Source organism: Rhyacophila brunnea, unplaced genomic scaffold (genome assembly GCF_057557595.1).
Source record: "Rhyacophila brunnea isolate RB1 unplaced genomic scaffold, BYU_Rbru_1.0 scaffold_10, whole genome shotgun sequence".
Lineage (NCBI taxonomy): Eukaryota > Metazoa > Arthropoda > Insecta > Trichoptera > Rhyacophilidae > Rhyacophila > Rhyacophila brunnea.
In genome coordinates, this window is record NW_028232752.1 from 40,736,048 (window position 1) to 40,763,844 (window position 27,797).

Here is a 27,797-nt window from a genome sequence, read left to right on the forward strand (position 1 = left end):
TGCAGAAACGTTGGAACTCTTGGAACTGAAACGACAATGGGAATGAAAATATCCAAAGAATGGGCCAATAATGAAATCACGTATTCTGGGAAAGAGAGGAAGCTACAATTGGGGTCACTTCGAAAAAAAATTTTCGATCACAGAGGATCTATTGCACACAAAGCAGCGTTAAAAATCATTTCTGAAGCCAAAAAAAAGCAGATTGAAAATACTTTTTTAAAATCGTTATCTCGCGAAAAAGTAATAACAGCAAACATTTTTCGAACTGCATATAAAGTAGCTAAGGAAAATCAATCATTCAATATGTTTGAAAGTGAAATTAATCTCCAAGAACTAAATGGGATCGAAATGGGTCATATTCTCCATTCCACTAACGCATGTATTAACATTGTAAATCATATATGTGATGAAATGAGAAAAAATGTTTTCAAAGAAATTGTTCAATCGAAAAATATAATTTAACCATAAGCCAAAAAACCACCCTCATTGTGTATGTTCGATGCTGTGTCGAAAGTGTTGGAATGAATTCACCAATTAATTTGTTTTTGGATTTGATTGAACTTAAAGACGTAACGGCAAAAGGAATATTTGAATCATTACTCCAATCTCTTGATTTATATGGGATGACAGAAGAATATTTAAAAAAATATTTAGTTTCGGTTGCATGCGACGGCGCTGCTGTGATGTTAGGTTCTAAAAATGGAGTGAAAAAATTGCTGACAGAAAAATTTCCTTCAATTATAGTTTGGCATTGTACTAATCACAGATTAGAATTATCAGTAAGTGATGTTGTAAAAAAAATTTCAGGGATCAATAGATTCAAATCATTTATTGATAAACTTTATGTTTTATACCACGCGTCGCCGAAAAATAATAGAGAGTTGCATTTATGTGCAGAATCACTAGGCGTTGAGGTACTGAAAATCGGAAGAGTTTTAAGTACCCGATGGGTGGCATCTAGTTTTCGTTCAGTTTCGGCTGTGTGGAATAATTATGAATCCCTTGTGCGTCATTTTGAAGAAGCGATGAATGACCCTACAAGAGATAAAAATGACAAGTGTACTTACAGTGGCTTAAAGAACAAAATAACATCAACAGCATTTTTATTGGATCTAGCATTGATGTGCGACGCTCTCCAAGAATTGTCGGAACTTAGTTTGGACCTACAAAATCGCAATGTGAACCTTTACATTGCAAATCGAAAAATAAATGAACTCGTTCAAGTTTTTGAAGAAAGAAAACAGAATTTTGGACCCTATTATAAATGTGCTGCAGCTGCTATAAGCAATCTGCATTTTCGTGGAGTTTTACTTCACGAAAAAGTTTCTAAAAATGATCCTCCTATTGATCCGAAAATATTTTATTCCACGTTGAAAACGTCAATTGAAAAAAGGCTGCTAGATAATAAAGATGTTGAGTTTGCACTTTGGGCTCGCGTACTTGACCAAAAATATTGGCCTGAAGACATTGATAATCGGTTGACATTTGGAGAGATGGAAATTAGAAACATTTCGATCAGGCTACAACTAGATGAACGAGAAATGATTCGTGGATTTCGCGAATACATTCTCGAAAAGACATATTCTGAAAAACTCTTGCGTTTGGTATATGCTCTGAATTCTATTCCCATTTCTTCAAGTGAATGTGAACGGGGGTTTTCGCAAATGAATCTTATTATTACCCCAACAAGAGCTTCGTTAAACACTAAAACAGTTTCGGCACTCTTGTTCATCAAACTCGTGGGACCACCCTTGACACTTTTCGATCCTTCAAAATATGTTGATAGGTGGTTACTTAAAGGAAGACATTCGGCCTTAGACTCTAACACTAAGAAAAGGAATCGAGATGATGTATCAGACGAGAATTGGAAAAAACTTTGGAAATCACTCTAAACTTTTATTCAAGTTCATAAATAAATACATTACATATGTATTTACAATTATATTTTAAAGTTAGTCTTATTTAGTCTTATTTGTACAATATATTTCAAATATAATGTATGTATTTTATTGTTTCTGTAGCTTTGTTTTGACTAAAATAAAAAATTATCGTAAAAATCAACCTTTTTTTGTTCGCTTCGTGGCATAGCTCCTTTAAATTTCATTTAAGTGACATTTGAATATAATTTTATTTAGTAAAAAGCTTGACATGAAGTGAGTTCCGGCACCTTTTTTTTTAAAAAAAAGCCCTGAATACATGTATATTAAATAACCATTTAACAACCCATATTTGCAAAGGTCTACCTACATAAAATGCATACTACGAGAAGCATGCGACGCCACTGGACTGGCGTCTAACCAAATCCATCAGTAGGTACCTAACTGAACAGCGAATGAAAAATTCAACGAATATATTGGCGTCATATTTTTTATAAAGTATGCCTTATCCTTTCGAGTCTTCAGACAGTGTCTTCCAAGTTCCAATCAACACCATCATACTGTATTAATTGAGTTGGCATTTAAAATTCCATTTTACAAAATGATTCTATACATTTTATGTTAACTAAAAATGAATTTAGTTTATTAGTCAATAGTGTTCAATAATGGTTCAATAGCTATTTCGAAGTTCACACCGCTATCAAGAATACTATTCTGTACTATACTCTTATATTTAGAAAACCTTTATTGACTTATTTTCGTTACCTAAATTCTAACTACTTATATAGTGCTAAGTGCCCAGTTATAGCTATTTGGTAAGTAATCTGCGACTATCATTAACATGTTTAATTACTTGTTGGTATAACTGTTTATAGTAGCTAGTAGATTTTTCACCAAACATTTATTTTTTAACAGTTACCAGGCCATCAACACACATGAACCACAAGTTGCCACAAAAACCCGGTATCTTGTGGTTATCGCAAGGTCACTCTGTATAATACACTATACAGACAAATTTCACTTCAGGATAGTTACCACAAGTTACCGTACACCGCCGCAGGGTACCGCGTTTTTATGGCATCTTAGGCCATCCGCTCGCGCAGAAACTAAAATCTGACGAACTGGTTGGTGATGGAACTCATATACTGGCCAGTGACTGATGCTTCGCACACGGCGCTACTGAAACCTAATAATCTCATAACCTCAAACTGTCGAACCCATTGTCTTTCCTACTTCATTCTAAGCTTTTTCCGTAATATCTTCACGGGAATATTCTGGCAGCATGTAATTATACAGGCAGGAGTATTTCTCAACATCTGCCACGTAGGTATTGTAAATTAAAAATCGGTGTAACCATCTTGACTTGTTATGACTTGTTTAGTTCAGTTCAGTGCTACCTATTTTGGTAAGAAAATATTATTTTTCATCGAATCTACTGATATTGGTACCACTGTTTTATGGGTGACTGGAAACTGGGAGACTAGCATGTCGCGTCTCTTCGGTTTCGGTCGCGGACGTTTTGAAACTGAGAGATTCCTGTATTGCCGTCAGCGAGCCGCTATTGAACTGGAGTTCATTCTCGTCTTTTTTGAGTATTCACGTGAGCGGATGGCCTTACGGCGCATACAAACCATCTTATTATGCCAAGCAAGCACCGTACAGTATTTACTCTAAGTGTCATATATAACAAAAGTATTCTATAAAATAACCACATAAAAAAACATAATCATACCTTGGAGTGCTCTGTCCAAACCGAGCGATATGTCCCAGTGTGATCAGTGATCACATATAATCACATGTGATCGCACTGTAGCGGTCGGATGTTTCTGAGACAGCACTATATTAAGTTAATAAAAACGTATTATATCTATTTTTAATTTAATGCCAAATAATTAACTACGAATATTAAAACAAAACACTAATTTCTAGTTTACATCGGTACCTACCTATATTATTCTTCATCAAAATCATGGTTGGCCAACCTTTTAAGCAGCCGGGCCAGATTCCAAAAATGAGATTTCCTACCGGGCCGCACAACTGATTTTTTTTATTATACAAAACAAAAAAGAAATATATATTAGGTATATAATATATTAATAAAATAAAACAAAAATGAGAATCAAATATATTTATTAGATTAGACTTTTTTTTAAATAATATAAAATAAACAAAATAATATAAAATAATAAATTTTAGTGAGATGTTTGATTTTGTGTGCCAGAACTATGTGCATCAATATCGATATCGAGTGAGGTTGTTCCTACACGCAAACAGTTTTCCAAATGCACATCAGTGCAATTTGCGAAATTAGCACATCTAGCGGCAGCAATTGATATTATTTTTATTTTCTCACTGCTCCACGGGCTACAAGTTGACACCCAGTGTGCCGCGAGTTGGCAACCCATGAACTAAAGCGAAACTGTCGAAAAAATTACCATGGTAATAATGCCAAAAATATTGCATTGTCATCATCATCATCATCAGCCTGAATCTATCCACTGCTGGATGAAGGCCTCTTCAAGTTGCTTCCACTTCTCTCGGTCCTGTGCATTGCGTTGCCACGTACTTCCGCAGAACTTTATCATTTCATGCCGCACAAACTGCCACTATGCATGGGTTTTATAGACTATGAGAAGGCGTTTGATTCGATAAAGAAATGTTCAATACTCGACGCACTCAGAAAACAAGGAATCCCTGGACGCTATATAAATATTTTCAATAATATATACAGTAGCGCAACAGCATCTGTAATTCTCCATAAACCATCGCGCAGATTTCCTATCAGCAAAGGAGTCCGACAAGGTGATACAATCTCACCTAAACTATTTACAGCTACCCTTGAAGACTTATTCAGGCAACTTGACTGGAATGACAAAGGGATCCCCATAAATGGAGAATACCTGAGTCATCTGCGCTTTGCCGATGACATAGTAATTTTCTCGCAAGACTCAGAAGACCTCCAAAGCAGAATGCAGGAACTCGCTGAAGTAAGCAACAAAGTAGGTTTGAAAATAAATGTAACAAAGACGAAAGTCATGTTCAACTGCTTTGCAGGCCAAAAAGAGATCCTCATCAATGGCACTCAGCTCGAACAGGTGAAAAGCTACATCTATCTGGGACAACAAGTATCTATAGATGGATGTATATTTGATGAAATTGTTCGCAGAGTAAAGCTAGGCTGGAGTGCTTTTGGCCGCCTGAATAATGTCTTCAAAAGTGACCTTCCACTGTGCCTAAAGCGCAAAGTGTTCAACCAGTGTGTGCTTCCCGTGATGACATATGCGTGTGAAACATGGACCCTAAGTAAAAGAGAAATCCAGAAACTTAGAGTAGCACAACGTGGTATGGAGAGGTGCATGCTGGGCATAACGCGAAAGGACAAAAAGAGGAATGAGTGGATAAGGAAGCAGACAAGGGTTTGCGATGTAATAGAGTTTATTAAAAGCCTTAAATGGAGATGGGCTGGACACATAGCTCGAAGAAGAGACAATCGTTGGACAAATCTAGTCATCCAGTGGTATCCAAGAAGTACAAAACGTCCACAAGGTAGACCTAGAGGCCGCTGGATCGATTGCATTGTAATCAATATTATTCCATCTAAGGATAAAAGACGTATTGAATTGAATGATCCGATACTGAGAAAAAAGACGTGTCGTACCTTTTTGAAGGCCCTCTACGATCATTTGTTGAAACTATTGTTTATAATTTACAAACACCCAGCGGAAAAATACGAAGGACATTTTTTTGATAATTTACAATTTCATTTTTGTTAATTAATAAGTATGTATCTGAAAACATTAAAAAGAAAATTATTTTTTTATTTTAAATCAAAGATAAAATTGCAAAAAATATAATGATACCTATGTGAAATTGTTGAATCGGACCGCACCTTATTATTACATATTATATTTTATGGTCATATTCTTAAAATTTAGTTTATTAAGTTTTCTAAGCATCACCTAAGAGATTTTAGACTAATTCATAGTTTTAATATTTTTTATGCCTATTTATTTTAAAAAACATCGATTTTTATAAACATATAAATGTGTATAACTTGAAATCCTTTATTTCTATCAAATTTTATTTAGGTATGGTAATTTAGGTAATAATATTAATATTATAATTGTGTATAATTATTACTGTATATTGTAGCACAGCGAAATCGTAACTGAGACATCTGACAACATATCCGAAAAGATTTTCGTTTATATTATAATATTTTATATTCTTCGCTAAATTAATATTAAATATCTTAAAAGTTTACCACCTGTTGTCAAATAAATGAACTAATACGAAAAAATTGTATAGTGGCACCTGTGAAACACTTTGCAAACTCTTTTTTCTGTCGCATGAATGATAATAAAATAATATTATTTTGTTTTATAAAATACAATGACAATACTTAATGTGAAAACGAGGAAATTATTATATTTACTGACAATATATTTTACAGTTAATATATTATATATATTTTTGAGCTGAAATGATAAATATTATAATATCGTAATAATAATAATGAGAATCTTAGTTCGTAGATGACCGATACAGAAAATCTTTATAATAATAGTTTTAACATTCATCGTTAGATGGCAGTTGTAGCATTAATGAAGGCGGATGAAGACAATGAGAATATTATTATGTAATTAATTAATTTATAATAATAAACATTATAATATGGTAAGTATACAGATTAGGTATATTATAATTCATATTAATAAAATATATAGAAAAGGATTTCAAGTTATATACATTTATATTTTTATAAAAATCTATGTTTTTTAAAATAAATATAAAAAACATTAAAACGATGAATTACATACCTAGGTAGCCGTTTATATTTCGGGAATTTGCAACACTGGTGTTGCTAGGTGCAATTTGACTTCTGTATTTTGAAGACATTTTTAACGGCTAAAGTAACAATCGGGCGCTTTTAGTTTTTTTAAATTCATTTGAAAAATTTATCTCGGCCAGAAAATGGAATTAACTCGTGAAAATTTTCGTGCGATTATTTTTGAACAACTTTCGACTTGGACATCGTCGACATCGCTGAACTTAATAGCGCCTGTACAAATGCATGGAATTACTGTCGGCAATTGTGCTTATTTTAAACTGTCATGACCATGGCCCCCACATCCTGAAGCGGACCCCCAGGCTAGAATCTTTGGCGGGCCCCCTTACATATCTCTAAGGATATAGGCTGTGTTGCGCTCTACACAGTATCGTTTTCCAAATGTGTATACGCGGTAAAATTAATGTTTATATTTAGTGTTTTTGTATATTTTAATACATCCATTTGAATTATGGAGTTGTCGAGTATTGATTCACAATTAAAAATTGTATCGTACAATGACATAATTTAAAATAATAATGTTATTGTGGGAAATTGCTTTTTTTACTAGTGAAGTAAATTTGTGATGTGTGTTTATCTCACTTATCTGGTCGACTCGCCTCGCCGGGCCCCCGGGCTAGGGCTCTGTCAGTCCCCTCGCTTGTGGGGGCCATGGTCATGGTCATGGTATGACAATAACTGTTTATACGTAAAAGTGCTGACTGTCTCTCCAATCTCATTCTTCAAGAGTAAGCGAGACGCGAGTTTGTCATTTTATACTACTAACTGTCTGATAGATCGTATTGAAAATCGGAGATCAAAATGCGTAGTTCGTTTTTTAACGGTAGGTTCGCTCTACTGCGCAGGCGCAGATCGAAAATAATCTTACTTGCGTGCAATAAATCGTCACAATTTGGAATCTTCCAATCTTGTTTGATTTATGCACGCAATCTTGCCAACTGCAGGATAATACAATATGTTTCCCCATACATTTTCTTTCTGTGCACAGTACATCAGTGCACGTGTAAACGGGGTATTATGTTTTATATGGAGTTGAAGCACCATCAAAAACTACGGTATATCGCTGGTTTAGCAAATTTTATCGTGGCTGTCGTTCGTTCACAGACGAGCCGCGTGAAGGTCGTCCCAAAATCAGTTGTTTCTCTAGAAAACATCGATGCTGTGCGTGAACTGATAATGCAAGATCGTCATGTGACACACCGTGAGAATGACGCATCTCTGGGCATTAGTAACACTAGCATGTAATTATGATCTTGCATGGACATTTAGACGTAAGGAAGCTATATTTGCGTTGGATCCCGCATAATTTGACAATCGCACAAAAAGAGGCGCTTGTCGATTGGTGCAAAGAAATGCTCAAAAAATACGATCAAGGTGCTTCAAAAATCGTTTATAAGATTGTTACAGGTGACGAATCTTGGATCTATACGTATGAGCCCGAAAGTAAACAGCAGTCGACCGTATGGGTCTTCCAAAATGAGTTTAAACAACAAAAGTTGCTCGCGCTCGAAGCACTTCGAAGCAAATGGTCGCCTGTTTTTTTTCTAAAAAACGGGCCATGTCGCAACTGTACCTTTAGAGAATCTTATAACAGTCAATTCTGAATAGTACACAACCATTTGTTTTCCATGAGTTTTTTGGTGAAAAGCAACCGTCGGCGTAAAATCATATTTCATCAAGACAATGCGAGCTCTCTCACACATCGGGTCAAACAAGCGCCTATTTGAGCACTCAAAATATCAAATTGATGGGTCATCCGCCGTACAGCCCCGAGTTGGCACCAAATGATTTCTTTTTATTCCCGACAGTCAAAGATAAATTGCGTGGTCAACGATTTTCTACACCAGAAGAAGGGGGTTGATGCATTCAAAAACCATGTTTTGGAGTTACCTTCTACAAAGTGGCAAAAATACTTTTCAGATTGGTTCAAACGCATAGAAAAGTGTATAAATTGTCGTGGAGAATATTTTGAAAAACAATAAAACTGTTTTCATTGATAAAAAATTCGTTTTTGTTTGTTATTCCCGAAATGTCAACGGCTACCCTCGTAGTCAAAAATCTAAACGTTAAAAATTTGAAAACTTAATAAACTAAATTTTAATAATAAATAAATGACCATAAAATATAAAGTAAGTAATAATAAGATGTGACCCTGCAACAAATTTAAATTTTATAACATTTTTTTTACAATTGTAAGTTTCGGATACCTACATATTATTACAATTGAAATTGTAAATTATCAAAAAAATCTCAAATTGCAAGTTTCCTATTTTTCCGCTACGTTCTTTTTTTGCATATATAGGATCCCCCTTTTAACATTTTTACTCTCTAGTTTTGACCTTTTATTTTATAAATGTCAAAATCTAAGCAGAACAGGGAATGTATAGTCCACGCACTCTACAGAGACATTGTTGTACGCTAAAAACGATTTGCAGTTGTGTTGGCGCTCTTTGGTAGTATTGACACAGGGTGTGCATGAAGTATTACGGTAAATAAGCATATTTTTATGACTTATTGTTTTAATAAAATATGGAATAAAAATGCGTACATTAGAACATAGGTACCTATATATTATTTACTTACTGATACTTACAATTGAATGTGTATTATTATTGTGTATTATTATTTATTTAGTTGGGATTGGGAATATACAATGTTTTGGAATTTATGAATCAGCCTTAATTAAAATTAAATTTATAGAGAACTAAACAATTAAAGACAATTATAATACCGGAAATACATAGTTTCGTTGGCAATGTCAATTAATTATACATATTAGCATTAGGACTTCGGAGAACAATTACAAATGGCATTTTCAACTATAAGTATAATGCTATTAAAGTAAAATAAATAATAGGAAGAACGTAATTTATTGAAGGTAATCGTTAATGTCATCCATTTGAGTCACTGTCTGTGTGCGAATCCGTATCGTCTTCGTCAGAGGTATCTGCGGTGTGGATTATAGTCTCACTGGTCAATTCATCCGTTCTTATGTCTTAAATATTCAATTCTTTTGAAAACTATGTCACTTTTTTCCATGAGCAGCTTCCGATTGTCTTCTGTTTTTCTCCATCTAAATCCTATGTCTTTCATAACTTTCCTAAATGACGTAATTCCACCCTTAAAATTAATATCTTCTTTCAACACTGCATGAATGTTTTTCAGTGTTGCAATAGTTTTATGATTTTTATGAAAGTCGTGAATACACCGTCGAACAACAGATTTATTAAAATCATCAATACGTTTTATTTTATTTTTAACTACCCTCTTTTTAGGACTCGAAAAGGTACCTGTTTTTTGTTTTTCTCTTAAAATACTACCAAACCGTTCTTAAACCAACTCCTGATGCATCCAAAACTTCTGTCACAACACTACTTTTACTACACATTTCGTTATTATTTTTTATGTATGTATTAGGTATATTATATACATGTTCCTTCGTTTGGGCATTAATATTATGATTAATTAAACGGAACATTATAATTCAGTATGAAAAATCGTTTCAATAACAATCACTACATGAACACACTGTAGACGACTGCAAAGAATGTGTTTATGACATATTTGTGACGAGTCACTCTCAGTAACAATAGAAACTCCGCCCTTTACGCTCCTGCACTTCACGCCTAACCAATTGTGATAAGGTAATAATTGCAGGTGGTTCTAAGTAGGGTTTTATTATAGGCCTTAATGCATACACACAAATAATACCAATAAAGATGCGATACAATTTTAGCGTACAACAATGTCTCTGTAGAGTGCGTGGACTATACTGCCCCCATAAGAAAAAAGGCAGCTTTTCGACAAAAATCACAAATTGAGTTAGCGTGCGGATAATGCTCTACGTGAAAATCTGAACCATTTGACATGCAGTTAATAGCAGTATAAAATTTATTTCAGTATAAGAATCGACATAATTTGTTTTTCATTTTTTCGCGTAAATGGTAGTTATTATAAACAAGAACACAGTATATATAGATTCATAAGCAAAAACCCAGTGTGACTTGAAAGTATACTGCTTTTATGCTTATTAACAATGGCATACGGTGTTTTTGTCTATGGCGCATGATATTTTTGACAGGCAGCTACGCGACGCAAAAACGTTCTTTCCGCATAACCTCAAATACTATTTAAACTGTGAATGGCGTTAATACTAACTCTGACTTGCGCGTTGTTTAAAAACATTATTTCATTTATAAAGCTAAAAGCTAATTCGGGGAAAGTCTCGACGAATGAAATAACATTTCCACATTTTTTTCAATTGGAGTGACTTCGCATCTAGCTATCAAATTAAAAGTAAAAAAATTAATCAACACAGGCCATACATGGAAATATTGTAAATGTTAAAGCAATTAGGGATATAAATTCTTCAAATATAGAAAGTCTCACGACAATGATTCCATAGGCTGCCATAGAGTATGAAATGCACTTTTTGACAAAAGCTTCTATTGTAAATATGTAAACAAACTGATGTTTTATAGGTTTTAAAATTATCATTATATCCTACTTGTATTTGTAAACTAATATAATTCCATGTTTAACTCATTGGGTGCTAAGCCCGCGACTGTCGCGTTTGAGTTACCTGGCCAATCGATATAATTAACGTGTTATTTAAATGTGCTAATTAAAAATTAATTAACAGCTCAGCAGTGAATGTATTAACACAATCGCTGCGGACCTTTTAATTACTTTTTAATGACCGTATTTAAATAACATGTTAATTGAATCGATCGGCCGCCTAACGGGGACACGGCAGCCGTGTCATCCGCGTCGAATGAGTTAATAAAGGTTTACAAAAATGTCTAGTTATATTTGTATATATTAAATTACTTGTAATGATATACCACTGTTTAATGTGTAATAAATTAATAGTAAATAATTTATATTAAAATATACATACAAAAATTAAATAGATATCTAGGTACGTCTTGAATGATTAATATGCAATACTGCATTACTGCATAGAACTGTGTAGTTTGATCAAGAATCATAAGCAAAAACAAAGTAGGTATCACATGGGTTTCTTTGTTATGAATAGTGACATACTGTGTTTTTATTTATGAAACAGATATTCACAATATGAAATAAAAAAACAAATATGTAGGTACTGATTTTAAATATTAAATGATATTGTATGTAAGTTTAATGATTTTAAAAACAACTATAATATAATTATACCATAAATCAAAAGATTCATCCACATTATTTGAAATTTTCTTAAGAAAAGTTGAAGAAACGTAAATGTGTCATTATCTCAAAATGTTACTTTGGCTTTTTGATTATGGGGGCAGTATACCTGTATACCCCACCTCCTTATTATTAGAAATATGAGTTATCTAATATTATGTATTTCATGAATGGGTCCGCCTACTAGCAATACCAGAGAACTAGAGAAAAAATAATGCTTGAAATTTGATCAATCAGTACTTATCTAAAAACACTAAAAAGAATAATATTCAATTAATAACAAAATACCTAAAGTAAAATATAAACTAACAACGAACAAAAAAACAATGTGAAATATGAATTCGTTATTTATTAAATTATGTGATGCAAAATACCGTGAGGATAGAGGCAAGTTGGGGAGAAGGCTGTCAGGCGACCAAATTATCCGAGCCGTAATCCTTAGTCATGAGGTCCAGACGATGAATAAGTCTGTTTAGTTGGTTGGTTACAGCGCTCGAAACTTCAAATAGAGTGTAGGTGTAGACTTGTAGAGTGTAGACTATGATCTACTATCCAATATCAAAACTGGCAGTGATCTACCACTCTCCAAAACTTCAAAAAGCTTTCTGCGCAACGGTAAGAGGAAATTAAGGCACGGGTATCACACATCCTCTATCTCAGTGAATGATAAACATTATACCTATAGCAATATTTTATATTACCAAATTTTAATTGCTTTTTAATAGGTACCTACTCAGTATAATATTTAGATGAAAAATCTACAAAAATATCAAACGCATATGTCATTAGTCACAAGGGGTTTTAATTGGTTTCAGTTCGGGGTTCTAAAACTTTGAAACAAAGGGTTTTAGTTCCAATTTCAAAATATTTAAGGGGTTCTCAGCGTTCTAAGGATTGAATTCCAGTCTGCTATAAACAAGCCACCGTGGTTCCATTCCAATATGCTAAGTATACCTATCACAAAATATTAATTTTACTTTACCACTTAATCAATCCAAATAACCCCCCCCCCCCCATTTTAGACGCAGCGAATATTATCACGCGATATGAAATTTATTCTATTTTCAATATATAACTATTTGACTGTTTCATTTTTATGTCAGTAGTAAGTACTTTAATGTTGACTATATTTAACATAATAATATATAACTATTTGGCCTATTTATATTGATTGCGATAACGAATGTACTTACCTATTTGACAAACCACTTTGCACTGAATAAACTAGTTCATACGGAACGTCGTAAGTTAAAAAATATAACGACAGCTGTACCATGCCTTTACCACCTCGATTAAAATACACCTTCTTTATTCATATTATATAAAAAATATAAGCAGGTAGGTATACCTATTATTAACTATAGATGTTTATAAAAAACCAAAAGTAATGTTCAACCACAAAAAATACCAACAATCCTGGAATATACGATCATCGAAGAAGTAAAACAATATTATTATGATTATCTCTGGCCAGATAAAATAGCCAAAGGAACGAAACGTCGTAGGTATTCGGCCTGGTTGGGGTGCTTTTAATAAATTAAAAGATGTCGTGTATTCCTAAAATGCTACCCTCCTTATAAACAACAATAGTTTAATTTTATGATATATTTTTCACCGTTTAAAAGCATGTCAATTTCGAAATATTATATTGTTGCTATCGCGCAATATGTAAAAAATGTATGAATCAATTAATCAAAATGTGTCTGTGGCGCAATTTATGTTCATAGGTGAAATTTGTAAGAAATGTGTATGAAATTGTGATGATTTATCGAAAATTCAAGATTTTTAAAATCGATTGATTTTTGAATAATTCTAGTATTAAATTACAATATAAACAAGAAGTAAATGTATTCGTTGTCAGTGTATATTTGACATTGGTGTGTGCGCACAGTGTTTGTTGATGTCGAAAGGCAAAACCCGGGTTGCAAAAAATTACTCAAATTCAATGGAATACTTAGTAAAAAACTTATTTCAATTAGAATTTGCTATTAGTATAATAATTCTCAATGGTTGTAAATCCCAAATGGAAAAGCAAATCCGAATTATTAAAATAATGATAGTATTTATAATAAGTATGTTAATTAACTCTTTTTTTTGGTTTTCAAAAAGTATTTAAAATTTCAAACCCTTTATCAGTTTAACACATTTTAAAAAAGGTCACGGATTTTATTGTGAATATTTTGTTTGATGTTTTTCCCTGCCGATTTTTTTTATAATCTTCAAGAATTGGACTTGGATCGGCATCATGGCGATTTATGAGGCAGGGAGTCCGTGCACAACATGTGCACCAATTTAGCGGTACACAACAATGTATCACGTCGATCATGTGCTCATGTGGTCCTGAGTTTATTGGAAAATTGTGGTGGCTGATTGCAAAATTACTAACTTGTGTCATTGAGCAGGCCCGTGATGTCCGTAGTCGACCCATCGGCCGCCATTCCTGCAACAAACAGTCACACATTAATTTTTATTTTCATTGATCCTTATGTTCATGCGCTTATACGTTTATCATGAGTAGATATACATACAGTAAGTATAATAATTGAGGTGATCATGAATCATGGTAAAGTGTTAGTAGGTAGTAGGTACCTAGTTTTTACATCGCCACATAGATACATATTAATGCCAAACATGTAACAGCTTTGCATATAACATTTTTTAAATAAAGATTATAATAATTATTATAACCGGTAGTGTCGACTGTGCTATATTTTAGACAAAATATTTATATTGAATTACATTGTCGAAAACTTAACTAAATACATAGACAAAACACTTGGAGGGGGACTGGATGCATACTTAGAGTTATAGGGATGGGTTTAAGAAGACATCAGTTGATGTGTGCAAAATACACTTCTTGATTTGTTGTTCGACGTCACGTAATATCTACCAGCTCAAAACATATTTAATTTAACATTTCAGACTTCATTCAAATTAGAGGAAGTAAACCAAACCGATATTTACCAATAGTGTTGCATAAATAACCATTTTAATTTATGGCAATCTGAGAAAAAAATCCCCATCGTAATTATGTTTTTTTAATACTGCGGGATCCCTGCTGATTATGGGCCCATTTAAACCTACATAAAATCCAGGCCTGCGTACACAATTACTTCTTTTCATACAAAACTGGTTAAAGGGTATTTTTTATCATTACAACAAAAGAATAACATCGTGCTATGGTAAAACTTAATAAATTTTACGGGTAAACAATAAAATTATATTATTCTAGCGATTCACATGATATTTAATTGTTTTTTTGTTATATAAGTTTATGATTAATCTATTCTGTTATAAACAACATTAAAATAAGGATATTAAACAGTAAACTAATCCAGGTTATTAAAACAATTTAATTAACCTAGTTTTGTTATGCTATATTTTCATAGCTCGATTTTATTGGAGAGTAAAAAATATAACGATTTCGTTTTATTTGATCAAATAAACTAACTTGAATTGATTAGAAGAACATATTATGGACCTCCATTAAATGGGAGTGTGGTGCTGCTACGGATATGTAGTGACAGAATGACGAAACATTCGACCAGTAGGATTTGCAACGAAGTAGACGGCCAAATTACGCAATTAAATAGGTACAATTTATTTCAATCATATATCTAAATGTCTTTTAATTAATCAATATGAATCGAAAAATATAAATATTTATTTAATTACAAAAATAAACTCTTATGATAAAGCACCTACTTTGCTTCATAGAATGAAGCTCCCTCTAAATGCACATTTCTGTAATAAATGTTTTTTGATAACGTGATTTTGTGTTGATGTCGATATTTTGTGGTAGCCATACGAGTAAATAAATAATTCAAATGTAATTTGATGACAAAGAGTAATTTATTTAATAATTCTTGGTTTTAGTGTAGGTACCTACACCTATTTAATATTGTATGTAAAAAATCAATCTTATTGAAAATAATAGCGTTTTAAATTTTATTTTATTTTGTAGAAAAATCTATTTTCAATAACGCCTCCATGTAAGATAGTTGAACTTATTTATATCTGAACAACTTAATTTTGTAATATTTTATTCTCTAATTTTTCATCGTCAATACTCATGCTGTTTGTTGCCAGTTATTAAAAAAATACATAAGTACATACTATCATAGTATCATTTATATTAAATTTTTTTTTCATAATTTGCTTATACATAAGGTGATTGCGATGTCAATAAAGACTCTATAGTCTACCTGGTAAGAATATCTTGAAAAAATAATAGACAGCTACTTATTATTTTTTTAAAACTACAATAGATTATCCTAACACACCTGTAACTTGGTAGGGTCGTTCGCGGAGTAAGGTAAGTATATCGGTTTTAACGAAGCGGAAACGGGGTTCCGATTTTTGATTGATGGAGTCGAATTCCGGAACCAAATCTTATTTAATTTTCCATCAGAATCCAATCTCAAAAACCAATACCGTATGATAAAAATGACTAGGGATACGATATGACGTGTTGCAGTGAATCTGGAATCTGGAAATAATGGTGATAAGGGTTATGTAGCCGGTTCCTGAATATTTGTATTGTATAACACTTATTGTTATTTATTGAGAAATTACTAATTGAATTATATCAATGATAACAAATTGATTATCTATAATTGATTAAATTCATAAACATATCATTATTGTCTAACCTAATTGCTATCAATAATATAATTAACTACAAAGCACATGGAAAGATGACTGATATGAATAGATAACTACATTTAATCTTAAGATAATTGATTTATTTACCTATATATATAATATATAATATTGAGCTCGTATTATTTTGAGCAACAAAAATGTGATCATATTTATGATTTGATCATTGATTAGTGATTAGTTACCGACATCGTCTTCCAAGGATGTTCAATTTAGCGGCACATTTTATTTTAATAGAGGCCATTAATAAGTGATTTGGTATCAATAATTTACCGGGATTTTCCAAAAGAGACAATGAATAGTCACAATTTAACCATTGCGTTTATCGCTTGCGTTCAGCGCACATGTCACCATCAACTCGCATATGCAAACTCGACACAACTTCAACATGGTGATGTTTTTCAAAATCCTAGCAAAATTGTACCATTTATAATTATTGTTGATAGGAAATAAGGTATTAATGTTAAATACCTTACCTTTGGTATTGATTGTGTGAGAACAGATTATTATTTTAATAAATCACCGAACTTGCGGTCGACTATATAATAGCAGCAACTCGCGGTAGGTTCAATTGAATAGAGAGTTGCATGGTTGGCCGAAAACTTTCCAATTGAGGGTAGATGAATCTACGTTCCCTTATCACTCATAATTCATCAAATTTTTATTTTTGTCACACACGCATTATTTTTTTGCTCGATTTCGAAAGTTTTTTCGAACGTCATTAGTATATAGTTTTGTCAGCGGAACCAAATAAATTCCCGCGCGTATAATTCCGTCCGCTGTATTGATTACATAATTACCAATTACCTCAGATTATGTACACTTAGTTTATTTATTATGTTTTGATTGTATTATATTATTGAGAATACGACAAAATAATAATAATAGGTATGTCGTAAAATCAATAATACTAATGGCCCGCTGAGTGCACGTCATTATTAATTATATCGTTTTAATGGCAATTAGAAGTTTTAACAAGACGTAGCATACACGGATTTACCGCCCCATTAAAAATATCTTTAATTTCCAATAAATAAATCATCTAACCAACAAATGAAATATTAATACTAAGAAGGTACTTGATGGAATTTGAATTTAAACTCTAATGGATTTAAGTTGTGTACTATATTCCATTTAAGTCGTTTTTTGCGACCCGGGTTTCGCCTTTCGGCATCACTCACCGTACACTCACCAAAGGTAAACACACACTGGTGTCACACTGTGTGTTTGCCTTTGTAACCACTGTCAGTGTGTGTTTACCTTTGGTGAGTGTACACGGCGTCTGAAGATACCGAAAGGCGAAACCCTGGTCGCGAAAAACGACTTAAATAGAATAGTACAAAACTTAAATCCATTAGAATCTACAAATGAAAACTTAAAAAAAGTAATTGTATGTCCAAAGCAAACATAATAAAAACCGGTTCGATAATAGTAGGTAGGTATTTATAATACAAAATACCCAAAATAATTTACCAAGTATATTAATATGCGCTATTGATATATGCTATATGATATTTGCGATATTGCGCAATAATCTAACATTATTTTTAATATTTGTTGTAAATATAAATAACTACCCATGTATAGACAATCCATTAATTGATTATGCACATCTTTAAGTTTTAGCGAGGGAAGAATTATTTTCTTTTAATAAACATCATTAGGCATAATAATTATTCTCAATCTATATTAAAAATGTGTCAAGCGCGAAATGTATAAGGTACAACTACTGAGAAGATAGAAGCATATTAAACTGACTTGCTTATTTACTCCAACAAATCGTAACGTACGTCTATTCCTTTGCGCATTTAATTCAACTGTGCGGCGTCCAATCCTCCCGGAGGCCAATTGGGTCGGCGTCCAATTGGGCCGGCGTCCGATTGTACCGGCGGCCAATTACCGGAGGCCAGTTCGCGGTGCCAAATCGTCCTAGACCCTTGCCGCGGAGCCTCACGTTAGTTAAACTTATCGTTTTCTATATAGCCCATGTTTTTTTTTTTTTTTTTTAATTATTAATAACCATGTCCTTGCTTTTTCATACAAGGTGGTTGTTAGTAATTTTGAACAATCACAAACACCCAGGTTTTGAGAAAAACACATAAATATTGTCAAATAGAGTCCTGACCGGGAATCGAACCCAGGAACTCTCGAGTGGAAGGCAAGCGCCTTACGAACTGCACCACGAGAGCCGCCTCTATAGCCCATGTTGTGGGTCCAAGCTTTATTCTAGTTTTTTTTTTTTGTAATAAGGTTTGTTTCTGAGGCAGTTGTAAGTTACGGCAAAGATTTAAACGACAGTTAACGAATATACTTGTTTATGAAAAAATAAATAAATTTGTTATATGGGCCAAAGTCATATAGGAAAGATAATTCAATTTGGCATACAACATTTTTTATTACGGCCACGCTAGTGATAATTACATCCTTATGAGCAATAATTTAGCGCCATTTTCCAAAGGGCTAACAAGGGCACCATTGCTTTTCATAAAACAATCCACCGCACACCTTGGTACGATTACCCAGTTATTCATAATAATAACACCTTTGAAATAAAAACTGATCGAGTGAGACGCGAAATTAAGAGCACGGCGTTAATTCACCTTGTGTCGTATTACCGGCATTGAAGATACTTTGGTCACGGTTGATTTTCTCAACCTTGGCGAGGTCACTTGTCTTTGCGTACACCATCTTTTTGCCGGTGTGATGAAACAGATATTCACCTTTGCAATTGGAAAAACAAACAAATTATTATGATATTATACACAGCACGTATGCACAAACACAGAACTAAAAACACTTCACAGCACTCATTTTTAACACTCACTGAGCGAATATAAGCAAACTTTTTATTTTTACTAAACTAATGCGTCTTTTCAGGAATAGATGGAAAGTCATTTTGATTTATTCGATTGACTGATACTGAGGCGATATCTTCAGCGAGTTGATAATGAGATGTCTAGCGATGCGCGAATTCCAGTGTTGTCGCATCACTATCAATGTACCAGATTATATTATTTTTAATCGCATAATTTATTTATAGGTATACATTGAATCGGAATTCGATATATTTTTTTTATGTCAAAAAATACGCGCGAAATATTTGACATAATTATAACAAATGACAGGACTGTGAAATTCGTATAATGACTTGGATAACCCGGTATATTAAATCATCACAAAATATAGATGACATGCCAAATAGATATATTTATATATATATGTGCGTGTATATCGCTACCTGAAAAACAGTGAGACAAAGTGAAAAAAAATCGATTTTGAGATAAGCATTATGCTAATCGATTACCTACTGAAAGCTATACCTACATAATGATTCACTGAGAAAAGGCTACTTAAAAGAAAAAAATGCCATAGTTGCATTAATTAAAATTGTAAGCAATATTAGGATAACTGAGATAATCCACTGTTAATAACGGTATACAAAAAAACCTACCATTGTCAGCCAAAAAATATTTATAGAATTTTATATGTCTACCTAATTAATAGTACTGTTTATTATTTAAGTCTGAAACATAAACTATTAAGAAGTGGAAAGGTGTGTATTACATTATTTCCATGATATCAAGCATATTTATAATTATTGGTATATAATGTATCATAAATATATGCAACTCGACTCGATTAAAGCCGTCGATATTTATTTTCATCAACCTACAATGGTGATACAATAGCGATCTTCACGCTGCAAGGTACATATAAAAAGAGGCACGGGGTTCTTATTATGACAAATTAACCCACATATAATGATATTAAAAAAACATACGTAGGTATTCTATTGTGCCAGTGCATTATGCGGTTATATTTTTAATTCAGTCATTATTTTTTTTCCAAAAAAATGGGGTAATTATTTCACGTACGGTAACATTAGTATTGTAATAATTATCTCTTGATGTTTGATATATTTTTTTAATAAGGACCACTAAGTTGATAAGTGATTTTATTACAAATTCTTTATATTATATTATACAGCGTGCAATTTGTAAAATATTTAAAAAAATCCAAAATTTTGAATGTATTTGATATTTTTCAGTCAAAGTGCCGTCGTAAAAGCAAACACAACATAAGAAAACTTAATTAAAATGTTATAAACAAAAACCTTAATATTGAAGAACCTAAATAATAGTACTTATATGAAAGTAAAACAGAAAAAGACCAAGAGTGATTAAATTATTCATTGCAAATTCAGTTGTAGTAAACTTCGAACTGCCATTGCCCGCATCTTTTGCATATGATATTTTTTTTATACAGTGTATTAAATATAATTTTAAATTCACTTAAACAGTAAATTCCATAAATTATTAAATTTATTGTGAATGGATCTGTCTTGTTTTGTAAATTACTGTATTAGAGATTAGCCATTTCTAAGACGAAACACAGTCGTCTACTATAACTACTACTACGATCATTACTACTACTCGTAGTAATGATCCCTAAACATAAAAAATCTATATGTTGAACTATAAAGCACATTTTGAGGATGATTTTTAAGATCGTTATATTATAAAGTTGATATCGACGTATTAGATAGGCGCATCGTCTAAATAAATAATGAAAGAGTCCTCGTAGAAATCCTTAGCATAGATATCTGGGTATATTCATATTATCTATTTTTTTTTGTAAACAGATAAATACAGATAAATGTGGTTTAAAAATTAACTCTACATTCTATTAAAGGTGTATTATGTAAATTCGCGTAAAAGTATTTGATTTAGTTTTCACACGTCTCCACTCTAATATGTATAGTTTATGTTTATATCTTTGTACGGTGGTGTCAATTAGTAAGGCAATAATAATTATTATTGTCAATTATAATATTTTTATGCGTTTTTTTATAAATAAACACCCTATGTTTTGTGAAACAGTTTGTATCTATCAAGTAAACGATTTGAGATAAGCAGATTATAAATTATTGTTGATTTTCTTCTGAAAATAAAAATATATAATCTGTGTGTCACAGTGGTATTCAACCAGTAATTTATGAAGCATTGTTTCTTAATATCCAATTATATGGGTACTTAATTCATATCAATTACCATGACAATGCAAATAACGTTTATAATTAATATCCAACCACACTATTTAAGCACTCATAGATTATAAATTTTATAAGTAAAGTCAACCATGGATAAATATAATTTTACAAAATTTATTCTTAACCGCTATATTATTAAACATGTTTTATACTGGCAGCAGTTATATTATCATTATGGGAATACTGAAATTAAAATATTACATTAGATTGTACTATCTATCATATTATATAATATGTAAGTTATAATGATCGAATTGAACACAAATCTTACGATATTTTTTTGTATCAGAAGTAAACAATGTGGACCAAATATAACCCGAAATAATCGAATGTTGTAGCGATTCATGCAAACTTCACAGCCTAACCATATTATTTAGTCGACATTTGAATGTAGTCAAAAAATAAACAATCATAGGGTGAACCTTCCATAAGCAATACGTAGCTCGTAATTTGAGATATTTTTTTATAATAATTTACAAATTTTAATCAATAAATACGTAGGATTTAGAAATGTTAAAAAAAAAACTTTTTTTATTCAAAGTCAAAGATAAACTTACAATGAAAAAACGTTATAAATTGTAAATTTATTAATTTTATCTTACTCCACAGCGAGACATGGAGAGGTGTATGTTGGGCATCACGCGAAAGGACCGTAAGATAAACGAATGGGTTAGGAAGCAGACAAGAGTACGCAATGTAATAGACGTTGCCAAACAGCTGAAATGGAGATGGGCGGGACACATTGCTCGCCGAAAGGACGGCCGCTGGACAAATGCCGTCATCCAGTGGTACCCAAGGGGCACGAAACGGCCACAGGGTCGCCCTAAAAGCCGCTGGATTGACGAACTGGTAAAGTTCGGCGGAAATACGTGGCAGCGAACGACACAGGACTGAGAGAGTTGGAGAAAGCTTGGGGAGGCCTTCATCCAGCAGTGGATTAACCCCGGCTGATGATGATGATTACGTTTTTTATGATAATGTTAATTAATAAAATTTTACTTTATTAAGTTTTCTCCAATATATGGGAAAGATTTTTGACTAATTAACAATGTTTTATTTATTTAAAAAAAAAAACATAGATTTTTTATAAAAAAATAAAATGTGTAGGTATTAGGTACTTGAAAATCTTTTTATTACTTGGATCGAATGTGCGGCTGTGGTCAACAAATACCAGTTGTTTTTCAATGTGTAATCAGTAATCACGAATTCGACGACTTTTTTCACTCAATTGCTATGAAATGTTTTCCCGACTCAATAATAAAATAAGAGTTTCTAAGTGCAAAATTTTCTGTATTATTCGTAAAAAATATATATTATATAAAATTTCATATTATGTTATCACCAATCCCGAAATCGAGAATACTAAACTCGAATTGCAGGAGAACGATCCTTTTTACATACAGCTTAAAGCAAATAAGGGTTGAAACATAAGGGGTTATATACCTATCTATAGGTTTATTCTGCTATAATAATATCCATGTCATAAATAATAGGTGTCATAATATATAAACGATTAAGAACAGGATTAAAGCTTTGATTTCTAAATATAGTTTATACATTCCGGAAAACACCAGAGATTCAATCCATATTCATAATGTTATCAATGTATTACATATATTTAAATACGTGTATTTTAATCCAAGGATTTTGATAAGCCGAACAGTGATCAATGATTATATTTTAAATACTATTCATAATATAATATGATATTAGTATTAATAGAAAAGAAAATCTTTGCGCACACTTTTTATAAGCGGTTACATATCATTGGTTTAATTTTTTACATATTCTAAGATAACTCTTAAACGTATAATTAATAATATTCACATTGTTTAGACTGTATTGATTGACATGCAGGAACCTAAAGTATACGTTTTATAACTTGGCACTTTTTTGGCCTTTTTACTACACTGATACGCCTCTTTGTCTGATTGCCTCGCATAAAATCAGATCAAATGATGTTCACCTGTATTAATATAATTATTGTAATAATAAATAAATAAATAGGTAATATAATTATGTAAAAAAATATTTTTAGAATATACTTAAGTACATCATTTTCATCCTAGAGTCGGAGTGCAAAGTTATGAAGCGTATACTCTATCAGTCTATCTAGTAATTATTCCATATAAATTTAATAACCATTAGAACAGGTGTTATCCGCTTCAATGGAGCACTGTGAAACTTAGTCAATGTACCATTGTAGCTGACGAAACCGGTTCTGATGATTATAAAATTATGTGAAAAAGTACCTAGGTACTACATAATATTGTGTTTTAATTTGAATTAATACAACGCCTTTTCATAAATAACAATACAGGTGGCACCTTTAAAAACTCTGTACTGTAGAAAATGGTGTTTTACGAACATTATTTAGTAGGTATGTATTACAACACTTGATTTGAGTGAATTGGTAGCCACAAAAAATTATGTAATATATGGATATGACAAGCGTGATTTTTTAGTTAAGTATCGATTAGTTATCTAAAACTTATAAATAATGATGAATCTATAAATTTGACTGATTATTTATGTATGTAAGTACCTACAAATTGTACAATTGACGCAGTGTGTCTTTTCGCTTTCAGTTATACCTACATTTGCTTTATAAAGTGAATGCTTTGGTTTAGGTACAAAAGCCTCCCATGATTAATGTTAGAAATGATTAATGTGTGTAGTAATTAATAAAACAATACTAACCATTCAAAACGGATTCAAGTTTCGGGAGTGATTTTGACAATAAGTATCAAATTAGATAATTTAAAAAATTGACTGTTTAACTTTATTTAAGATAAATTGTATTCACGATAAAGTGTAGTGTAAAGTTTATTTAAAATTGACCTGCAATGCAAAATCACTTGCAGTTAATTTAATTATTGGTATAGGATTTCGAGTGTGGGTAAATATGGGAAGACTTAAACATATATTAAAAGATAACGTTATTATCAATAGTTACTACTTCTGTATCATAATAATATGCATTAAAGCGTAGATGTAAAATGCATTCAATGTTTGAGGACAGTCGGCGCGTTTTGTTTTATTTGGGTTTTATGGCCTGACCGTTATAAAGTACTTTAGTTCAAAATCTTGGTCTATGACAATGGAATTTTTATTTCCATCTTATTAATCTATTCTGTGGATAAAATTTTTCCCAAAAAATGACGACACTTGCTTGTTTTTCAATATGCTTGCACATGTTTCTCTATCCGAGGCAGAATACAAAAAATCACTGTCATTTGTATAACAAATATTTCAAATATATTTATAGAAACGTATGTAAATCATTTTTATACTACTTATGTTTTTTTATTTACGGAATGATGTATTTATCTTCGTCTGGATTTAGGCATAACAATATAAGGAAATTATCTATTTAATAAACAATTGATGTATATATTATTATTAAAGTAAATGTACTCAATAAATAATAATAACAGTTTCTGTCTATCATATAAAACGTAACGGGATTAGAAATAAAAAGTATCAGTTTTTAATGAACTTAGGTACACTTAACTTAAATAGTAGTTTGAAGTTGATTATTAATCATTCAATGAATGTTTTACCCAAAAACCGATAATATTTGAACAATATATTCTGTTCTATATTCACTCGTCTAAGCCACGTCATTATAATGCACTATGTTTTTCGCGACGAAAATTTTAGTCGATGTGTTTCTTATATGAGCATTCTTGATAATAATATGTATCGTCACATCACATAGCCAATTTAAAATTTATTGTCCGCGTCGAAGATTGTTGCTTCGAGCTGACCAAAACCGACTAAGGTTACACTTTGAGGATGATTGAATTGATGACAATTACTGACATAGGCGTCGCGAACTTTACTTGAATGTGTTATTCAATTTTCACAATGGCATAACAAAAGCATTTATTTTCTTCATATTAAAAGCACTGAGAATTTTTTAATTCCTTTGATTGCAAATGCTATCAATAAAATAAGTTGGTCTATACCCCTTAACAGTACCGTTTTAAATGAATTCTACAATACAATCGAGGTAATTACAATTGCACGGTGAGTATATTTGTTTGATGATTGAGATAGCATTTAAGTGGGTAGTTGGTAGAATTCCAAATTCTTCTCCACTACCATCATAAATAATAAAGGATATATGAACCCAGTTAGCCATTCACCCAAATAATTGGGTCCTTTGCACTGGCAACTGACAACATACTGAAAAGATTGAATGCATTTTTAAGACAAGCTGTATAATAATTAATTCAGAAGATTTCATTATCGGTTTCGAGAAAAACGTAGCCAGTCGCCATTTTGCTAATGTAGATTCGTACATCAATTATTATCTCACATGACCATATTTTTCAACAAACATCAATTTCAATAAATCCAATTTGACTCTATAAAAACTTCAGTTTACAGTCGCATTTATTTTATTTTAATAAAAAAATCGCCCTTAAAACGCTTTTATATATATATATATATTTATTTTTGATTTAAAAAATAATAAACTGTTCGTTTTTAGATACCTATACTTATATTGATAATTATTATACATAATTACCTGATTATCAATAGATTGTCTTAAATTGCAAATTTAGTATTTTTTCGTCAAGTGCCTTTGTTAAGCTGAGCATTGAGCAGTGCTTTCGGACGTCTGAATAGTATCTTCAAGAGTGACCTACCATTATGTCTTAAGCGTAGGGTGTTCAACCAATGTATGCTACCCATGCTCACGTATGGCTGCGAGACGTGGACCCTCAACACGAGAGATGTCCAAAGGCTAAGAGTCACACAGCGAAGAATGGAGAGGTGCATGTTGGGCATCACGCGAAAGGACCGTAAGAGAAACGAATGGGTTAGGAAGCAGACAAGAGTACGCGATGTAATAGACGTTGCCAAACAGCTGAAATGGAGATGGGCGGGGCACATTGCTCGCCGAAAGGACGGCCGCTGGACAAATGCCGTCATCCAATGGTACCCAATGGGTACGAAACGGCCACAGGGTCACCCTAAAAGCCGCTGGATTGACGAACTGGTAAAGTTCGGCGGAAATACGTGAAAAGTAAAATACAAAATACGAGAAAATTATTTTTATATTAAACATTTAAAAATATCCCTTCGTGTATGTATGGTAAGGAAATGCCTTCCATGCCAAAAAGTTGATGCATAAATTCTCCTCACGTAGCTAACTACTTGCCGGGAATATAATTCAATTCACGACAAGCGAACGTTTATTAAAGCATTAAAATGATTACGTTTCATACTTTTAAAACTATTACAATACGCTTTTATGAATTGAAATGTGGTGACTAACCTTCAATTTATATTACATATCACTCAAATTTAAAGTTATACAAATCAGTAATCAAACAGTGCCTTTCAGTAAATTTAATCAAACAGAATCGTAGTTTGTACTACTATTTTTATGGTGGTCAAAATTTGAAAAAAAAGTATTAGAAATCATCCGTAAGAACTTGGGTTAATAGCTTTACAATTTTTGAGACTTTCACGGTTGTTTTTTATCGTAATAGATTCTTGTGTTACTACCGTGTGTACTTCTTCCTTTTTTTCCTCGACATATCTCTTCATAAAGGTCTCAGCTACGAGCAGGGAACTCAGAAGTTATTATCTTTTCTGTGGCAACGAGCTTGAAGCGTCGAGGAAAGAAGGAAGAAGTACACGCGGTGGAAAACAAAGAATATTATTATGGTTAATGAGTATCTAATCACGGATTCGCCCCGCAAGCGAAAGATGTATATTAGAATACCACTAAAAACAGTATCAATTTCGTGGGAATGAATGGACCTTAATTGATTATTACATAATTATTAGAAAATTATCATAAAAAATATGTAGGTAACATAATAGCAAATAGAGATCACTAAATGTTGCAATTTCACCAAAATTATGAGTAAATTGCAAACTCAAATGAAAAGTTTACCGAATATGTTTTAGTATAATATAATGCAAGATAAAAATTAAATGTACATTAACTTGTAAAAGTGCTATAACAACGGTTGTCTCATATACCAAAATATGGCTTTATTTTTAAATCTATATAGGTGATGTTTACAGTAATATTATTTTATGGTATTGATATAATATTATGTTATTTGGTTATAAAATATTGATTTATAGGATTTTAGGTACCATACACATGACATACTTATACATTTTCACTACAACGTGTACAGAT

General features: G+C 32.1%; 1 protein-coding gene across 3 annotated transcripts in view; it reads right to left on the reverse strand.

Moving 5' to 3' along the window:
* The window catches only part of LOC147079196 (uncharacterized), a 454,759-nt gene that overhangs the window by 250,335 nt on the left and 176,627 nt on the right, over positions 1-27,797 (reverse strand). For all 3 annotated transcript variants that reach the window (XM_085954516.1, XM_085954520.1, XM_085954528.1), the window contains one exon: positions 14,300-14,353. In XM_085954516.1, coding sequence (XP_085810642.1) covers positions 14,300-14,353 — 54 coding nt within the window. The remainder of the gene's footprint in view (positions 1-14,299; positions 14,354-27,797) is intronic.